We start from the raw sequence: 21,679 nt of genomic DNA, 5'->3' as shown, positions 1-21,679 counted from the left end.
AAACCCACAGGCCATGACAGCCATGGTCGCATGTAAACGTCTCAGTGGTGCCTCTGTATAAATTGGGTGGATGGATCTTTTTCACCGGACCATGTGACCAGTAAACTAGTATAGCAGCTGACATTTAAATTAGATGATAATGTACATTTTTCTCAACAAATCAGATCTCAAAAGTCTTAGTCATTCGTGCAAATGCTATTTTACAAATCTTTTACAATCGCCATCTACAGTGCATGCTTCTTCACCAGTGAAGTCTGAGAAACTTCTAGTGACACAAAGGTTTTAATTAATATTACAATAAAAGAGATAGGAGATTTAAGGTGGCAGCTATCCTTTTGACCTCCCTCAGATGGATTATTCTGAGAAGACTTAGCCGTGATTAAAAGATATCAGCAGTAATAACCAGTTAAAAAGGTATAAATACAGTGAGATGCTAAATTGTGGGCAGTCTTGTTAATATTCACGATTTTCCTGTAAAATTGTTGGTTGTTACGATAAAAAAATCTGTTAAATATATCATATAGGAGACAGACACAGTGTGCAATAATTTTTAAACAAAATTAGGCAGGTGCATAAACAAAAATATATTTACTCTATATTTATTAGACCCTCCTTTTGCAGAAATACCCTCTAAATGCCTCCTATAGCTTCCAATGAGAGTCTGGATTTTGGCTGAAGGTATTCTGGACCATTCTTCTTTACTAAACATCTCTGGTTCATTCAGGTTTGATGGCTTCTGAGCATGGACAGCTCTGTTTAACTCACACCACAGATTTTCAATAATATTCAGGTCTGGGGACTGAGATGGTCATTCTAGAACGTTCTACTTGTTCCTCTGCATGAATGCCTTAGTAGATGTTGAGCAGTGTTAAGGGTTGTTGTCTTGTTGAAAGATCCAGCCCAGGCGCAGCTTCAGCTTTGTCACTGATTCCTGGACATTGATCTCCAGAATCTGCTGATATTGAGTGGAATCCATGCGCCCCTCAGCTTTAACAAGATTCCCAGTCCCTGCACTGGCCACACAGCCCCACAGCATGATGGAACCACCACCATGTTTTACTGTAGGTTTCATCAGTCCACAGCACCTTATTCCAAAATGAAGCTGGCTTGTCCAAATGTGCTTCAGCATACTTCAAGCAGCTCTGTTTATGCCTTGGGCAGAGAAAAGGCTTCCTCTGCATCACTCTCACATACAGTATCTCCTTGTAGAAAGTGTGCTGCGAAGCTGAACAATGCACAATGACTCCATCTGCGGTAAGATGATGTTGTAGGTCTTTGGTGCTTGTCTGGTGGTATACACTGACTGTTCTCACCATTCTTTGCTTTTGTTTATTTGAGATTTATGTTGGTCTGCCACTTGAAGCCTTAACTTGAACTGAGCCTGTGGTCTTCCATTTCCTCAATATGTTCCTAACTGTGGAAACAGAAGCTGAAATCTCTGAGACAGCTTTCTGCATCCTTCCCCTAAACCATGATGGTGAACAATCTTTGTTTTCAGATCTTTGAGAGTTGTTTGGAGGCCCCCATGTTACTCTTCAGATAATATTCAAAGAGGGGGAAACTTAAAATTGGCCCGCTTAAATACTCTTTCTCATTACTGGATTCACATGTGTATGGAGGTCAAGGGTCACTTAGTTCCAATAATTAGTTCTAAAGGTTTTGGAATCAATAAAACAACAAGTTTGTTATTAATATCAGCAGGAATTTTAGGGAAATGTATGAATATGAAACTTTAATAGATGCTAAAGTGAAACATTCAAACATTTAGACATAATTTATCCAAAGTATCTTGGTTCTTGGTCTTTTTAAAGTGTGAGGTAATTCATTACGAGTCATTCCTTTTATATGGAGCATTTCCTCTAGTTCACAGAAAAATTGAGTATGCTACATGTATGCACATATGGCTGATGCAGGTCAGGGTAACAGAAGACCCTGTTACACAGGGTCTAAACACTAATCCTTCAATCTGGGACTTTCTGTTTTAATCCACATTAGCGTGATGTGATCTCATGTTATAGCACATCGTGCCCAGTGCTAGATCATTCTTTAATCATGACACCAGCTGGTTTAAGACTCAGCTTGTCATTAAAATTTACTCTAAATAATTTTGGCAAAACTCATAAAATAATTTAAAAAACATATATAAAGAAAGTTAAAAGGAATACATGATATAGAAAAAAATCACACACTTTTAGTATATTCCTCAACCCATTTATTAACCAAAGTGGAATCGGAAGCTCAGACTGACTGGTACTAATTCTACCATACTTAATACCATGGGACAAGAACAGGATACTTAGCCTAGTAAGTTAAATAACATAACTTACACTCGGTGTTTGTGTCTGTTCCGAGATCATCTCTCTCTCTCTTTCTCTCTCTCTCTCTGTCTCTCTCTCTCTCTCTCTGTCTCTCTCTCTCTCTCTCACACACACACACACACACACACACACACACACACACACACACACACACACACACACAATGGCATTTATGAGCTGTAGCCCTGAGTTATCTTCTAGGAAGTAATAGGTATAGCAAGTTTTATGGCATTATGTTTCTTTAGATACTAAAATATATTTAATGTATAATCTTATTTTATGAGCTTTTTCTTTACTTAAAAGAAGTTGCAGTTTTCATCCAGTTGTTTCATGTATTTTGCCATGGAGTAGAAAGATTGATCAGCCAACTGAAATACACAAAGTTAAACTTTGTATTTTTCTCAGCTTTCATGTCTTACCCCGAGCCCACACTAGAGGCATCAGCACGACAGGGGAATGGTTTACTCACATAAAACTACACTGGAGGAGTCTCAGCCGCTGAGCGGCATCTCCGCCGTACTCCTCTCTGGACTTGTGAAATCACAAAATTCCTGGAGACTTCAAAGGTCAAGGTCTTTGGTTAATGCCATCCACCATTAAACAAAGAAGAAGAGGAAGGAAATCACGTTTGATATCATATACATATTCACATACTATAATGTTGTGCCTGTCCACTGCCAATATTAAAGCCCTGAAAAACTAACGTTACACTTCTCAAAAAATGCTAGGAGGAAAGAAACTGTTAGGTCACATCATGTATTGACATAATCTACAGTGACAAGGAATCACGTCTCTGCAATAGTCTTTTACTTTGAAAATTGTGTAATTTCCTGTATCCCTATGTAAACTGAGGAAATTGACATGTCTCAGAAGTGTCTTGTGGCAAAAATAGAACCCGATCCTATCTTTAGCGACGTGATGTACCTTTTCGGGGGCGCGCCTGAAATATTCCGCGACGCAGCCGGTTTGGATCAACCCTAGACCATAGGTAGTCTAAGTCTCAGAGACGTGGCCATTGGCCATTGTGCGCCACTGATGGCTCCAGCGTGGACCTGGCTTTACCCTGCATTGCTTGTATTTTTTTTAAGGGGAGGGTACAGCTGTCTTTAGATTATTTCTATTTTTCTAAAATACCAAACAAGTCAGTGATTTTGTTCTTGTTTCTCCTAAAGTCAAGACCAAGCCAACTGTGATATTTCAAACTGCAGCTCAAATCTGGTGGAGTCGCATGTATTTACAGTCAGATGCCTCATGTTATTGTGAAGCTTTAATACCAAACAAAATTTTCCCAACAACAGACCAACCTCAATAAAAGTGATCTCTTCAACATGTTGTTTCATTTAAGTTTTTGCTGTTAAAAAGCCCTAAATGAGGAAATTCAAACGCTCATCAGAGAGTTGTTTTGTTACCTGTTTCATTATATAAATAAATAATAAAAGCTTCCACCTTAAATAAAAAGTAGGTTAAAAAAAACAGCCAAAAATTAAACCCTCCCAAACTGGTCTTGAGCTAAGATCTCATTACTGTTCCACGTGTTTCTGCCACCTCTAACTTTGAGAATGTCTTTGTTCCTGTTAAAAAAAAACTCCAGCATGACTTGCTGCCAATCCTGTCAGTTTCCATTATTCGTGCAGCTGACGAGTCTGTGCCAAATGGCATCTTATTCTGTCTCAGAGATGTCATAGGTTCCTCATAGCCCTTTCTAATTCTTGAATTGCTGTTGGGATTTTTCTTGAGATGATCCGTAAGGGTGGCACGTGATAATGTAGATATCTGCAGCCTTTGCTTGCAGAGATTTTTCACCCAGCCCCCTCAGATAATAAGTGACACCATGTGCACCGAAGCAGAAAATTATGTGGAGCAGAAAATCTTATTGTGTGTGAGTAAGTTCTGCTCAGAGTTTCTCCTTCATAATAGTTTCTGCTAAGTTGCTCATTGTTTTTGCATCATGTCCTGCTTAAGAGAGATGCTCCTCGCCTTCAGGCTAGTGGAAGCCACCGTTAAAATTAAGGCCCATTCATTTTTCTGATAATTAGTTGTTACCACTTTTAAAGTTCTTCCACTTCAGATCTTCACACTGAATTTGACTCTAAAGAGTGGAAACTCAATTTATGGTTGAATCCTCCTTAAAATTACTGTAACCATGGATTATGTCCCAAACCATTGACCGCAAACTCTTGATCTTTTGGTTTAATCCTCATTGTTCGTATTTTGAGTGTGTCTTAAACATGTTTATAACACTGATCGTGCAGGAGCCTTAAAGGAAACATCAAGCCAAACATAAACACTCCTCCATCTATGTCACTTCCAGCTAAAAGTAGCTGACACTGAAACGTTGTGTTTGTGTGTTTAGACCCTGATGGAGCCTGAAGACATCTGCATGTTGGACATCAGCCGGCAGCTGACCGGTCATCTACCTGCTGCTGTAAGACTGTTTATGTCAGCAGAAACAGAGAAAGTCAACAAAATTATTTTAGCAATTTGTTCTCACAGAGGATTTAAAACTAATGTATATATAATTGTTAATGTTCTGTGGTAAATGGCTTGTATTTGATATAGCACCTTCTAGAGTCCTAGAACACCCTAAGGTGATTCATTCACACACACATTCACACACTGGTGGGGATGAGCTACGATGTAGCCACCTGGAGCGCACTGACAGAGGCGAGGCTGCCGAGCACTGGCACCACCGGTCCCTCCGACTATTACCAGCAGGCAGGATGGGTTAAGTGTCTTGCCCAAGGACACAACAGCAGCATTCTCTGGTGGGAGATGGAAACGAACCTGCAACCTTCCGATTACTGGACAACCCAATCTACCTCTTGAGCTAATCTATTATGAAATCAATATTTTGTTACAACTGTTTAAAAATTTTATGCAGGTTTGATTCTAGTAATAACTTGCTGATGTAACCCAGAAGCTAAAACCTTAATGAGGAATTAACTAAATGGCTTACTAATATGATCCATCCTCAATTTTGATAAAATATAAAATATAAATTAAGGAAATTAAAAAAACTAATTTATAGATATATAAATAACTAATAGATAATAATTTAATAATAAATTATTGAAAAGATGAATAACTAAAATAAAGAGTTTAATATTAAACATCAGTTAAAACAAGAATCTTGAACATTACTAAAAAAAAAAACCAGAAGAGGAAAGCTGTGTACTATTGGTCTAGGTGGGAATCTGAAATTTCATTGGCTGAGAGAAATAAGTCACGCCTCCGCGAAATAAAACCGTTCTACGCAGCGGAGCGAAAGGAGAGACAACAGCTGTGCAGCAACGCAGATACAGACAGCAAAGACTGAGCGTTTAGTGAGCAGAGGGAAAAAAACGGTTGAGGCCGTGAAGAACCCTAATTTGGGGGCCGCGTAGATAGGGGGAGAGGTGGACTCGACTCCTTCTAATAAGAACTGGGAACTTGGAACCGACGCGATTTGTGTGGAGACGACAGAGTGAACCAATCCTCTGTAGGAGGGAACTCTTGGAGCGTGTTGGCTGGGGTTTTGTTTGTTTCTTGGGTTTTATCCCGACTTCTATGATCACTCACTTGGAACGAGAACTGGATTTCTTCCTGACGAGGGAGATGGCGAGCCTTAACCACTGAACAAACCGGGACATCTCAAGTAACTGAAGAGCAGACTGCTCTCTTCTGTGAACAATCTCAACAGTGCGGTCGGAAAAAATCGCACCACTGGACTCTGACTTTCACCCCAATCGTGGGGATTTGACTTGACGCCGGCTGACTTATATGACTCATAAGATCAAATATCATACCGACCATTATAATATTGTAGATTGTTTTCTTCTGTTTTTATGTGTTGTCTTTATGTATTATATTTCCCATTATTATTACATTTTTGGTATACAAACCGTTACATACTATACCCGTGACTCCAGTCATTCTTAAACAACCTCCAATTCTCTCTGAACCTAATTATTGGCCCATTTGTTTATTTTTCTTTTAATTATCTTATTGTATCCTGTAATCCGGTTACACTTACAATTTTCCATCTAAAAGCAGCAAAATAAATGTTTCAGATTCTCTCTTGTGTTAAAGTTTTGGAGTGTTTAGATTTATGAGCTGTCTGAGTTTCAAGCACTTTTCTCTTGAAAGATTAACAAAGATTTCTTCTGGCACTCGCAGAGTACAGACACTTCTCTTTTTGCGCTTCTCAGAGCACTTCTCTGCATTTCTTCTGAAAAGCCCTATTTTTTAACCATGGATTTGATAAATTGGCCATCCAACATAATTGATAAGATTTTTTCAACAATATGAACGGAGCAGGGGGCTCCCACATGCCCACAGGGGACACACCCGGCGGGGTATATGCTGGATTCCTGGAGGGAATGGAAGATCATATGCCTCTCCCAGCTGTCCATTGAGGATGTCGAAGACGTGTGGATATTCGGCCTGATGATCACTGGATTTCTCCTGATTGGAGTGGGAGGATATCTGGTTTTCTGGAAATTTGGGAAGACGGGAGCGATTGGAGGGCGACCCGCACCCACGGAAAGCACCGTCCGTGTGAAGACCTCACAGACTGGGACGTTACTCGAGGTGAATCGTAAGCTGGACAATGTTCTAGCTGCGATACCGGTATTAGTGCGCAAAATGGATGTCATCTCAGACAGTCACCGGACGGTATGGACAAGTTTAAAATTCAAATTGGCTTCACTGAAGTACTGGAATGATCAGTTTAAAGACTGAAGGCAGAGAGGAAAATTATCTCAGCCTGACCCAAAAAAAAGTCTTGTTATCCAAATCTGTCGCCATGACAGCCTTGAGAGGCTAGCAACAAACCCTCGCAGACAGATGCTGTGAAAACCCAACCAACCCCCCCCAAACCCCCCACCCCCCCCACCCCATCTTCGGATTGGTGGACTTCAGCCTGGCGAGGTCATCAACCTGCAGGAGTCAATGTGCTCTGCGCTTCTCCCGAGATCTCCCTACCACCTGTGGCTACTGTGGCTGAGCCGTAGATGGCTGCTCTCGCTGGGGGAAACAGGATCCCAGACCACCACCCCCCCCCCCCCCCACACACACACACACACACACACACACACACACCCCGCCTTCCTATTGGAGTCTCATGCTGTGTTGTCTGGTCTGTTGCATATCTGTTTGAGGTGTTTTTTTGCAGAGCAAAGCTGCTTTCCTGGTGGGAGAGTAGCTGTGAAGTGCCTTTTTTCCCTCCTCCCAAATCAATTCCTCATGTTACCCTCCTATCTCTACTAAGGTAGCACGACTCAGGGTTGCGAATGACCACAGTCACCAATTCTTGTCATTTGTCTTGCCCATGTATGTCTGATCTCTGAATTGTGTATACTGAAACTCTAATTTCCCTCTGAGATTAATTAAGTATCTTTGATTTGATTTGATTTGAAAAACTACTTTGACAAGAAGGTTTGGAAACATTTAATCTACATTACTTTTTAAATAAGATTCTATTAAAGAGGCACTGGACTTAAAAAGCACACTTAACCACACCTTGGTGTTGAGGCAGATTGGGGTGTTTAATGCTAGCTACCAAAAGTCTCCAACCTGCTGTCTCATGTAAATCAGTCAAGTTGTAATGGCCATGGAAAAACGCTTTGTTCTGCGAAAGGCTGCTTTAATACATCCTAAGCTTAGACTCACTACCTTACATGGCCCAGCCCACTTCAACATCAGCAATATATAAACGCTGGTCGTGGTTATGCTAACTATAGAACAACTCTAGACCAAGCAACTGCTAATGCAATCCCGAACTAATGCTAACATCTGTTAGATGAAAGGAAAACAGTGAAGCACCCACATTTCACAATGTACTGGGATACTTTGCAGTCACAGAGCCATTGAGGTAGACCAGCCAATCAGCATACAGCTTATTAAATATTCATGTCTTGGTCAAGTAGGTGCATGTGGTAAACCAGTACTTTTTTTCATGCTAGGGCTTCATTATGGGGTTGAGTCTGGCCATTTATCAGGGCACCTGGGCCATTGTGAGCCCCAACAAAGTTTCATAGCTCTACAGAATCTCAAAGAACTATTTCCAACTGTAAAAAGCACGTCCGTGTTCTGCTTTGAAATGCATTGCCAAATAATGTCCCATTTTTCATTCCAAATAAAATACTCAAATTAGCTCAAATGTCAAACAATAATTTGAAACCTTGTCAGGACCTGGTGTTTGTATCTTTGATCTCAGCTGCTTGAGTCTTTATCAGCCTTCCTTCTGAGAAAGATGCTGAATCTGAATTATGTTTCTCTCTTTCCCAGCTGGACACTGTGATGAAGGAGTCTGGGACAAGGTTGTCGTCCAAGACCTCACCTTCTATCATCGTCACCTCCATATCCACCCCATCCATCCTGCACAGCCCTCCTGGTTTCCATGGCAGCCTCAAAGTGGCCAAAACGTGCACACCAGTTTGTAAAGAGCTGCTCGACATCGCCAGGCTGGAGACTTCAGCTCTGCCGTGAAGAGCTGGAGAAAAGCTCAGCTCGGTGTCACTGTGTGTGTCAGTATGTGTGCTTCCCTTCATGGGAATAATCTGTGCCAGCATGATGAATGATAGTGACGGTGAGCCACCTCATTGTTTGATTTCTGTTGCATGCAATTTAAACGTGTGTGAGCGTGGATGCCCAGCAATTATTGGTCTGTGCGTGTGTTTTTTTTTCTGGTGTGTCTAAAGATAATTTACCTCAAAGATGAACGCAACAAATCAGCCATTGTGTTGAGGATTGTGTTACAGAGCCACAGCATTTTATCATTTCAGATTAATTTATTGCTGCATAGAAGCTGAATAGTCACTGTTAAAAGCCTCTTCTTTTTCATTTATGGGGCAATGTTGGTGACTGGAGACTTGAATATTTTGAGATAACATGCACATTTCTAACCTGCATGCAGGTTCTGCATAAATAGAAACATATTTAACTAGGATGCAAGTAGGCTGTATGTTCAAATATGAAATTTTATAACAGATATTTAGGTTCCAGTCAAACTTCGGCTTTTGCTTGGATTCATATTTTTAAGAATTTACAAAAGTAGGTTTTCTAAGAATATACTTTAGATACGACAGGTGTAAAGCAATTGTAATCAGCACAAACGACGAAAAGTAAAAGTTCTCTGTTCAGGACCTAATTACATAAAACACCTTTAGAGCTCACGTTAAGGTTTAAAAGACATGAATGGATCAACATTGCTTCACTCTTTCCTAAAAGCCACTTCAGGCACTTTTTAGTCTGTTTTGCACATAACACAAAAAAAGGAAGAAGAATCTCTGCTGCTTTTTAATAATTTTTTTCTAGTCCTTTATCCATTTCTGTGGAGTCTGTTGAAACGCTGGACGGATTAAAAGTTCACCAAAATGAGACTGCTAAATGAAATGATCTTAAACATCTTTTCTGCCATTTAAAGTATAAAACTCACAAATATTTGTTTTTATTCATCCATCCATAAAACCTGAAATATAGGAATCATTTATCTTTTGTTTTCGTTTTTTGCAAAGGTACAGATTTCAAGTGATCGAGTAAAATAAATCCATTTATTAACATTCAACTGAAATAACCAGAAGAAGTTTATCACTCGTTACAGTAATTTTGCTGTTTAGTGATCAACTCACCATTCATACCGTAGCACACAAACAGAACAAAGGATTTTATCCCTCGGGCTCTTTGTGTTCCTAAGAACATTTTTTACCACAGATCAGATTCTCTGGGACCCAGACGTTGTCTTGAGTGGTAGAACACCCAGGAATCCTGTGTGTGATTGTGTGTGTGTGTGTGTGTGTGTGTGTGTGTGTGTGTGTGTGCGTGTGCGTGTGCGTGAGTGTGTGTGTGTGTGTGTGCATGGAAACAGACTCAGTACTGTGTGTTTTCCATTCTTCCTGAGGCCAAGCTCTGTGTTATATAACAGTAACGTTTGCCTAATTTGGTTGCTTTAATAATCAGCTCAGACGCCTATTTCCAAAGCTCTTCATCTCTACCTCTGTGTTTGCGATTCCTCTGACTGCTGCATCGTTGACTATGATTGTTTCGTAATTGTTCTTTTGGCACCCAAAATACAATCAGACACTTTGTTGTCCGCATTAAATGATTAATAAAATTATTTCTTTCATGTCTGTATTGTATTGGTAAATGTATTAAATTATTTGTATTCAGAACATAATTGGTGGATTTTTGATTAAATATATGTATTATAAATGTATAAAATGCTGCTTCACTGAAATGATGGTTTCATGTGGATTTTGATTTCTTTGTACAAAAAGTTTTGTGTTTTTATTTATTTTTCTACATAAAAGCATGATATTCACTGATTGTTGTCATCATGTTTTGCTTTCCTTTCTAATCAAAAAAATGTTTTGAACCTTTTTCCTGTTTTTTCCTGAACGTTGATTTCTGTGAGTTCACTTGTCTTTTAAGAGATATGAACACATCACGCCACATGATGGCGCTGAAATTAAGGCCCGATGTTGTGGCATTTGAAAAGCCACAGGCAAAATACCGTCAGTCATAATTTAATAATGATGATATGAAGTGAAATAGAGTTCTTGTTTTGGTTTGTGCCATTGGTTGTCTGCAGAAACATATATTAAGGTCCGTGATGGCATTATTGCATGAACCTATTGCTACCACACAACCTTTATTTATAATGCTCCTTAAATTGGGACAGCAGGTTCGCACAAAGTGCTGTAGCTACATTAAAGTAACAGTGAGCAACCCTACTAGTTGAAAGTGGAATTACAAACAACAATGCTGCAGTCTGCTGTAGCTAGCACTAACAATGAGCTAACACTAACATGAGCCAATGAATTAACACGAAAATAAACCACTATGCAATGGATAAGCTAACTCCAAAGTACTCTCTAAAAAATATTGGGCTGAGAAAACAACCCAAAGTTTTTTAGTGTGTACACTCTTAAGAAGGGCTAGGATGCTCCAGCACTTATCTGGGCTATTCGGGCCAAACAGCGTGATCTCAGACTTTTTATTATTGAGGTTGAAGAAGTGTCGCACCATCTAAGACCTGATGTCAACAACACAATCCAACAGAGACTGAAAAAAGGGAACAACGCAGTAATTGGTAGGAACATGGAGCTGGCAGTCATCCACACAGAAATTGAGGGGAATGCCATGCTTGCAACTGACATTACCTAAGAGTAACAATCTGAGAATAGGACCTTGTGGAACCCCCCCAAGGTAGAGGAGCACAAATCGAGCTAGAATCACCAATGTTAACACAAAGAGTCCTATTAGCGCTTCTCTAGACACCCAAAGACACTTTCACACACTCTCACATTCATACACTGCTAGTGATGGTAAGCTACTTGTAGCCACAGCCGTCCTGGGGAGGTCTGACAGAGGCGAGGCTGCCATTTGGCGCCGTCGGCCCCTCTGACCACTACTAACACAGGCAAGTTGGGTGAAGTGTCTTGCCCAAGGACACAACAGCAGGATACCCCTGGCGGGAGCTGGAATTGAACCCATGACCCTCCGGTCATGAGGCAACCCGCTCTACCACCTGAGCTACTGCTGCCCCAAATAGGATGTAAAACACAAAAGGGTAGGGCCTGAAACTCCCACCCGCTGCTCCAGCCTGGAGATTAGAACCTCATGGTCCAAAGTGTCCAAATTGCTGATGAAATTCAACATGTTCTGTCAAATAAATGCTACAAAAAAAAAGCTAAGTCAACAATCAAACTAACTGGAACCATCCTGACAACTCAAATTCAACTCACTGGAGCTATATTATATTTTTCAAATAATTTGACAGCTTGAGGAGAATGTTAGCTCTATGCTGCTTTGAATTTATAACCTTCCATAACCCTTGAAGTTTCCTCCCAGAGGTCTTCAGGGATTAAAATCCACAATGTGCTGGTTTGGTGCATTTTTATGCTTTTTATATTTGGCTAACACTATAATGTCTTTTTTACTGTAAGTTACTGCAGGTTGAGTTGGTGAGTAGGGCATGCATAGTTGCTCTGCTGCCCGATATGAACTGTTTCTCACTTTGCCTGAATCATTGTTACTGTCATGTGGCACAGGAGGGAGGACTCAAGACTCAAACAGAGCAGTCCTCCCAGGTCAGAACACAATCTACCATAGATTCAAGTAGACAGTCCACTGAAGGCGCAGGCAAAAGGTCTAAATCACAAATTATTACAAGAAACCTGATGCTGAAGAACTTGACACGAAGATAAAGAGGACCTGGTAAATGGGGTTGAGTAGTGGTGTCCAATCCTGGTCCTCAAGCACTCATATCCAGCATGTTTAGTAATTTCCCTGCTCTAACAAAAGTACCAATTCAGCAAGTCATCACATCACAGAAGCATATAATTCACCCAGCAGTGTTGGAGCAGAAAAACATCTAAAACATGCTGCATAGGGTCCTTTGAGCACCAGGACTGGACACCACTGGGATAGAGTATACATGCAAAATCAGAGGAGGACATTGATGCATAACATTTGGGAGTGGCAGGAACTGTCTGCAGATAGGAGACACAAACCAAAGTGAAGTAGAATGAAGCAAAACAAGACATCCGAATAAATCAGCATATTGAAATAAATATAAACACCGCTGACCAAGGATAAGAAGATGCACAACAACTTTACTGTAAATAACAGGATTTCCATATATGTCAGTGTCTGGGGCAAGGTCTACAGAAAAATAAAGATTTTTTTAAAGACATGATTGATTCAAAACATGTTATTTTGTCAGTGATACTATGGACCACACAGAACTCCAGAGATCTGCACTGACTACCGTAAGAATTCTGTCAGCACACATTTAAGAAAACTAAAACTTTCACTCAGAATTTTTATCAAGGTAGGCGGATCGTTCAAAAATACGATCACTGCAAAAATTGTATTTTAGGATATTTAATAAAAGTTAGGCCCTGATAAAAAAAAGTTCTAATTCAGTCAAGCAAAGAATACAACAGTGCTGTGGTTGCTGAGAACCCCTTTCACCTCCCCCAGCCCTTCTTTTGTAGTCCTGCAGCCCCTGGAGGAGGTTCTGAACTGCATCCATTCAGATTTCACTGTAAATTTTGCCTCAGTGCGATACAACTCCAAATATGGTCATGTGAGGAAGCTGTAGTATGTGCCTACATTGTTCATTCAAATGACAGCTAAATATATGCATTCCAAGTGGGTTGTGAGCACGCATTCAACAAGATAATAATGCTAGAACTAGTATTTAACCCTCCCACTGTCTTTATGGGTGACCCTGCGAGGAAAGTTGACCATTGAGCAGGATTGATGGTTTATCCCTTGTGGTCCATGTGGCAGGAGTGAGGTGGTGCTCACTCCTTACCTCTGTCACATGGACCCAAGGGATAAACCATCAACCCTGCTCAATGGTCAACTTTCCTCACGGGGTCACATCCATTAGGACAGTGGGAGGGTTGATAAATTTCCATCCTGATCCAACAGATTTATCCTACACTACAGTTGTCCTGTGAACCAATCAGATGTACGCATGCAGGCGGATTAGCATATCTTCAGTCTGGCTTTACATGAGAATGGGGATGACAGGTAATCACAGCTAATGTAATCAGGGTACCTAAAGGTGCAGCTAGAAAATGCGCACAAATGGTACGTTAAGATGCATGCATGACACTGAGCTAAATCTGAAAGGAGTGAACGGTGGAATGTAAAAAACAAGCAGAGGTGGTGTTTTACATAGTCCATGTGCAGGGTGTGTGTTTATTGTTTCAATCGGATGGACTCTGAAGTACTACCAATTGTAAAAATTTTTAAACCAAGTATTTTTTAAATTTTGTTTTGTAACAGTCGTGTACATACACATATACATTTAGTGACCCCCAACCCCCTCCCACCCCACGTTGCCAGATCTCACATCTAAAGAACCACATAGTAGAGTCAGACATATACAACCGTATCTTACACATACTTAAACACTCTCAGAGCAATGGGCTAATGGGTGCTAGACATCAGCATTGGGCAATTACAAACCGACGTCTGCTGCTGGCATATTTGAAACAAAATTTATAAATGGTTGCCAAGAAGCATGAAATCCCTCCACACATCCACCAAGACTAAACTTCATTTTTTCTAAATGGATCAGATGCATCACACTCCTGATCCACTGGCCAAATGTCAGAGGTTGAGAGTCCTTCCATTTAGTGATAATCAGTCTTCTGGCCAGAAGGGAGGAGTACGCGATCATGTTTGAGTGGGACCTGCTCAGCAAGTATTGTGGAGGGACAACTCCGAACAACGAAATCAAAGGGTCTGGATGTATAGTTTGTCCCATTATACTAGAATAGGTCCCAAAAATTGAGCTCCAGAATCCTAACAGTTTTGGACAGAACCAGAACATGTGAATCAATGTTGCTGGCGAAGTCCTGTATCTGTCACACGTGGGGTCCAAATCCATCTTGAATCTGGCCAATTTGTCCTTGGACCAGTGAAGACGATGCACCACTTTAAACTGTTTAACAGTTTCCAAGACTCACTGACAATGAAGAGATCTTCCTTAGAACCTGTGACCAAATAGTCTCTGTAATTGTTTCTCCCAAATCTCTCTCCCATTTCTGCTTAAGTTTTTCTAAATTGGTCATTTTACATTCATTAAACAGTGTATACAATCTACCCATAGTTCCCTATGAGTCAATTTTACTCTCAAAAATCGAGTACAACAAAGAAGTGGACGGACAAGAAGGAAAACATTCTGTGTTGGATTAAACAAAGCATTGAATCTGCAAATATCTGAAGTATTGAGATCTGTCCAGGCCAAACCTTTGAGATAATTCTTCAAAAGAGGAAAATCTGCCATGTAAGTATAAATCTTTCAGGGACCTCATCCAGATTTTGACCAATTATTGAATGCCTTGTCCATAACCGAAGGGACAAACAGATGATATATTGTTATAGGTGCCGCTATCCACAACTCAGAGAGACTAAATGTTCTTCTAAACTGGTTCCAGATTTTGAGGCTATGGGTTATAACAGGGTTCTGTGTGTACGAGGATATAGGTTGTTTAAATAGTAGATTTGAACATAGTAGGGCGGCCAGAGATGTATGTTTGGCCGAGCTCTCTTCCACGGACACCCAGCTAGGTTTGGTATCAGATTCGTTCATCCAATATATCAATGGTCTAATATTTGCTGCCCAGTAATAGTATGAAAAGTTTGGCTGGGACAAATCTCCCCCTTTTCGGGGTAGCTGTAATGTTTCTCTCCGTATCCGTGATTTTTTTTTTTTTGTTCCAAGCAAAACTAGATAATTGATTATCCAACTTATGGAAGAAAGATTTTGTCAGAAAGATGGGAAGACATTGGAATATATAAAGAAATTTAGGAAGCACACACATCTTTATTGAATTAATCCTTCACCTAAGGACAGAGATAGGGTATCCCATCCATACAGATCCTGTTTTAAGTTAGAGAGGAGGGGTTGATAATTGGCTCTGAATAGATCCTAATGATGATGTGTTATCCAAACACCTAAACATTTTATTTTATGAGGATTAACTTTGAAAGGGCCAGACATAACATGTCGCTTTTACATAGACGAGACAGGCATTATCTCACTTTATTGAATGTTAACCTTATACCCCGATAATTTCCCAAATTCAGAGTAATGACAATAATTGGGGGATGCTGGAGCAAGGATCTGATATGAATAATAACATATCATCCGCGTATAGGGAGACCTTGTGCTCCAAACTGTTACGGGAAATCCCCTTAATGGCAGGTGTTTGACGTAGCTGCTGCGAGTGGTTACATAGCAATTGCAAACAGGAGTGGTGAGAGTGGGCATCCCTGTCTCATACCACGCTCTAGCTCAAAAAACGTTGAAATGTTATTATTTGTTAGTATTGCAGCCATTGGGAGAGTATATAGAATCTTAATCCAGGATATGAATTTAGGGCCAAATTTAAAGGATTCCAGTTATTTAAATAAGTAGCGCCACTCTATCCGATTGAATGCTTTCTCGGCATCAAGGGAGATTATTATCTCACAGTTCGTGTAGACGGACAGAGATGGACAGTATAAAATATTACACAGACGTCTGACATTAAAAAAGGAATGACGACCCTTAATAAATACTGTCTGAACGGGAGAAATAATTGTTGGAATTAGCTTCTCAAGGCGGTGTGCCAACACTTTAGCCAGGATTTTAGCGTCAGTGTTTAAAAGAGAAATGGGATGGTAGGAGCTACAGTTGAGGGGATCTTTACCTTTTTTAACCGATAGAGATATAATTGCTTTGCGCGTGGAGGAAGGCACAGAATTTGAAGAAAACGACTCATTAAACACTGATATTAATAGTGGTGAGAGTAGATCTGAGAATGCTTTATAAAAATCTGCTGAGAAGCCATCAGGGCCATGTGCCTTACCACTTTGCATGCTTCGGATTGCGGAAGTTATTTCTATGACAGTGAGATCTTCCTCTAACTTTTTGATGTGATCAACTCCAACAAAGGGAATCTGTATGGATTGAAAGAATTTATCCAACTTGTCTGGGCAAGAAGGTGAGTCCGAATGGTAATATGATAAATAAAAATCCCAAAAACAAGAATTAATTTCCTTGTTGTCCGTATGTTGAACATCGTTCTTTTCCCTTATTGTTGGAATTGTCTGTTTTGCTGGTTTTTGGCGCAGCTGGTGTGCAAGCAGACGACCTGTTTTTTCTCCATGCTCATAGTAGTTAGCTTTAGTTCCGGACAAGAGATCCTCTGCCTGTTGAGTTGACAAAACATCAAATTCTGTCTTCAATTCCAGGTGTTTTTTAACCAGCTCAGCTGATAGTGATCTACTGCATAGTTTGCCTACTGCCAAAATATCGCTAGATGGTTGTTTGAGACGCTCATTATTCCTGGTTTTTTTCCTGGCCTGAAATGAGATTGCCAATCCCCTCAGGTAGGCTTTTAAAGAGTCCCAGATTGTTGAAAATGGCATACCTGGGGTTTGATTGGTTTCTAGGAAAGATTTAATTTCTGAATAAATGTGTTTAATGTAATCGCCCTCAGAGAGCAGTAAATTGTTCAAGCGCCACTGCCGATATACAGGTTGAGAGCTAAGGATGCACATTTTCATAGATAGCGGGCCATGATCCAAAATAATTATACTGCCATATTCACAGGCAGTTACTAATTGGAGGATCCTCTTATCCATAAAGAAATAATCTATACAAGAATAGCTTTTATGAACTGACGGGAAAAAAAAGATTACATCCTGGAGGTGGGGTTACAGAAGCGCCAAATGTCAACCATGCCATTTTTTGGAGTAGCAAATTAATGAAAAGAGCAGTTTTTGTGCATGGATGCCCCCCCCACCCCCCCCCCACCCCCACCCCACCCCCACCCCCCCCCCCACCACCAGAACTCCTATCCAACGAGGAGAGTATGCAATTTTCGTCACCGGCCAGAATAAGATTATGTGTTCCAACGTTTGGCATGTTTAACTGGAAGTTGTTAAAGAATGTGGGATCATTCCAATTGGGAGCATAGAAACAAGTTAATATAACAGGTAGTGTATATAGTTTCCCAACCACAATCACATAATGCCCTGCTGTGTCTGCATATACATTAGAGGCAGTAAATCGCACGTTACTACCAATGATAATAGCCACCCCTCTTGCTTTTGATTGAAAGTTGGACTGAAATACTACACCTGGCCATTTTCCTCCAAACCTTTGATTATCAGTTTTAGAAATGTGCGTTTCCTGTAAAAAGGTAATGTCCGCGTTAAGCTGTTTGAGATGTGACATTACTTTTCTAAATTTTACTGGATGGTTGAGAGACTTTACATTCCAGCTCACAAGATTCAGTGGGCAGCAATTGCCTCTCTTAGTTTTGTTCATGTCCGCCCTTTCAGGTAGCACGTCTGCTTCAGTTCACACCCACACTCCCCCAACTCTGTAGCCCCACTGAGACTCCACAGAAACATAAAAACCAGTCTGACAGAAAACATTATAAGATAGGATGAATCTGGCAACAACCCTCCCTCTACACCTAAAAGAACAAGGTGAACCCACAACCCAACAAGCAAAAATCTGCACATTCTGTGCTTATAGTCGAAGAAGAAGTCTCCAAACTTCCGTGAACGCAGCCCTGGCTCGGGCCACCTTTGTGGTGTAATCAGGGAAGATCGTCATCGCCTCTCCGTTAAAACGAAATGGAGTGCGATTACTGGCCCTGCGCAGTACCTCCATGCATTCTTGGTGGTAGTGCAGCTTGGCGATAACTCGCTGTCGCTCTCCTCCGCCTCTCCTGCCCAAGCCCCAGTGTGAGCGATCGATTGTTGGCTCCTTGTCGAGCCAGTATTTTGCAGTGACATCACCTCATCCGACCACATAGACAGGCCATCTTGCACTTCCTTTATCTCCGCTTTCACCTGGTCAACTTCTTCGTGAAGGGCAGCCGTACATTTCTTAATCTCGTTTTTTACATCTTGGAGTTTGCCTTTTAAACAGGCGAAGTCCTCTGCCAGAGCGTTCTTTAGTTCTGATTTTATGACGGTTGAAATGTCAGCTTTCAGAGCCTGGAGAATCTCAGACTTCAGAACGTCCATATCGCTGCGTTGTGGCGAGGTCGGAGGCGAGTCCTCCCGGGGCTTACCCGAGCTCTGGCCTGACAGGACATCGGGCCTACCAGTAGTCGCGTTAGCTCCTCCGGTATATTTAAATTTCAGTAGATTTGTAGCCATTTATACGTTCAGTGAGGATGAGTTCGATATGAAACACTGTTTATCTTATGTTTGGAGGGATTGCTGAGATGTATCCTATTGCCGTAGCCATATGGGAGCCACACCAACCATGACCTACATCGCCGCTGCCATCTTGCCCTCCCAACTGTAACTTTTTAAGAGGAAATTTACATTGCTGAGCCAAAAAAAGTTGCCACCAAAAAAAGGTCACACACTCTAATATTTCGTTGGACCACCTTTAGTAGGGGTGAGCTGGAAAAAGCATTTTTGACGACTATGAGCATGAAACGAGGAAAACTCGTAAATATCTGTAATCGTGCTGAAGGAAAATCCTCATTGGGTAACTGACTGTCTTCACGCTCTGTGATTGGCCAGTCACATAGAGCGCCCGCCCTTCTCTACACGCAAAACTCTGCAGCCGGGAGCTCAGTCCGTCCGGCTCATCCACGCACACACACAGACAGTAACGCATCTCTCTGTGCTTGCTTCACTGTTGCTCACGTTTCTTCAGTACTCCCTAGGTTTTCTTCAGCTCACCTCTTTTTCAGTTTAATCTTTAAAGTTACTTTTTTCGGAATGTACGTGGTGCATTTGACAAGACAGAGCTGAAAACGGCTTGTGCTGCGTCAGTCACTGCCTCTGCTCCGCTCCGGTCGGGGGGTTATTATTTTTTTTACTCTCACTCTCACTCTCTCCCTCTCTATCTCTCTCACACACATACCTTAATCAACATTGTTTTGTTCATCTTTGTGTGGGAAAAATGCCAAGAACATTAGAAAAAAATCTGTTCAATCAAATTAAAATAAAAAATAATTAAAAGTTGTGTCTGGTTCTAGTATTTCATATTTCCTAGTTCCTACTGCATGAGTTCAGATGTATTAATTCATGCACTTAAATATTAATGTTCTGATTTTATTGAAAAGCTTGTTCTGTAATAGTTCCTTTACTATTGTAATCAAAAATATTTAATCAATTCTGAGGCTGCTCTGTAAATGGTTTTCAAATAAACAATACACATAGCAACTTCTGATCAATCCTTATCAATTTCAGACTTAAAATAATGTATTGATGTAAACCACACCCATTTCCGGTTATACCACACACACTTCCGGTTTTACTACGCCCACTTCCTGGTTTGGCCACGCCCACTCCGAGTACAGATACAGATAACTTAGATGGGTGAACAGATACAGATGCAGATACAGTTACGGATAGTGGTGTACTCACTCATCCGTAACCTTTAGCTTTCATTACGACACACATTCGCTGTGGCGTTGTTTCCATAAGCTTCTGCAGTGCCACCAGATTTTTCTCCATCCAGTGCTGCATTAATGTTTCACCAAGATCTTATATTGATGATGGTGGAGTCTGACCGCTGCACAAAGCCTTCTCCAGCACATCCCAAAGATTCTCAATGGGGTTAATGTCTGGACTCTGTGGTGGACAATCCATGTGTGAAAATGATGTCTCATGCTCCCTGAACCACTCTTTCACTATCTTAGCCTGATGAATCCTTGTATTGTCATCTTAGAGAATACCCGTGCCATCAGGGAAGATGTAATAACCTGGTAATTCAGTATATTACTGACCTCATTCTTGGAGTACATCCTGTTGCTGAACCTAGACCTGACCAAGTGCAGCAACCCCAGATCATGGCACTGCCCCCACAGGCTTGTACAACAGGCACTAAGCATGATGGATGCATCACTTCATCTGCCTCTCTTCTTACCCTGATGCACCATCACTCTGGAACAGGGTCTATTTGGAGAGTGTTTTCACCTGTACTTATTCCCAGAATTATCCAGATGTGACAAAAATAAATGCAGTTTCAAGCTACCAGTCAACCAATATCCTGACTTTGTTTTAATTTAACCCAAACACAAGTGACTGTCTGCTAATTAAACTGCTCCAGAACACAAACACACACACACACACACACACACACACACACACACACACACACACACAAAGCTGGATGAGTGTGTTTGCAGGAAATCAGTTCTGGGTAATTTCTTGTTTCCTTTCCTGGGGTAGATTTAAAGGTTGCAGAGCTGTAAAACAAACACGACCAGTGCACAAAAAGTGATTGCACATAATAGCGTGCTGGCAGCACGCACTGATAAGTTAAGAGAGAGAAAGAATGTGTTGCAGTAAGAGGGGTCTATATTGGCGATGTGAATCGGCAGTGAAGCATTCTGGGGCTTCGTGTTACAGGCCTTATACGGGACCCGGGACCCTGTGTCTCTGCTAGTCCCTGCTATTCTTAGTTTGTCTGTCCCTCAACCTCAACCCTGCAGGCAAGAAACTATAAGCCTTCTAATTGTAATTATGACTTTTTAGTCTGTTTTGCACTAATTTGACATGTCTTGATGGAATTCAATTTGTAGAACTGTTTTCCTGCATGAGCTCATTCTTGTTTTGCACCCTCCTTCTTGTGTGTGTTTCTGTGCACGTGTTGTTTGTGTGCACATATGCATGCCTGTGTGTCTCAGAGGTTTACAGCACCTGACCCACCCCTCTCACCAGCAGCACCAACACCACCCTCGCCCCAAGGTGTTTGTCCTGAGAGCTGGGAGCAGAGAGGGAGCTGTGAAGCCAGGGCTCACGGAGGACAAGCGACCGCCGAGGCGCTGACCGGGGACAAAAGGATTGCAGAACAAGGAAGACCAGAAAGGAGGAGAAAAGGCACAGGCAGA

The 21,679-nt window shown here is 41.2% G+C and overlaps 1 protein-coding gene across 1 annotated transcript in view; it reads left to right on the top strand.

The window, feature by feature from the left end:
- LOC107387749 (melanopsin-A) overlaps window positions 1–8,786 on the top strand; it is a 45,785-nt gene extending 36,999 nt beyond the window's left edge. Inside the window, exons 10-11 of the mRNA XM_015962911.3 lie at window positions 4,672–4,743; window positions 8,586–8,786. Coding sequence (XP_015818397.3) covers window positions 4,672–4,743; window positions 8,586–8,786 — 273 coding nt within the window. The remainder of the gene's footprint in view (window positions 1–4,671; window positions 4,744–8,585) is intronic.
- Window positions 8,787–21,679: the final 12,893 nt, after the last annotated feature.

Source organism: Nothobranchius furzeri, chromosome 16 (assembly GCF_043380555.1).
Source record: "Nothobranchius furzeri strain GRZ-AD chromosome 16, NfurGRZ-RIMD1, whole genome shotgun sequence".
Classification (NCBI taxonomy): Eukaryota; Metazoa; Chordata; class Actinopteri; order Cyprinodontiformes; family Nothobranchiidae; genus Nothobranchius; species Nothobranchius furzeri.
This window is presented reverse-complemented; position numbering and strand designations above follow the sequence as displayed.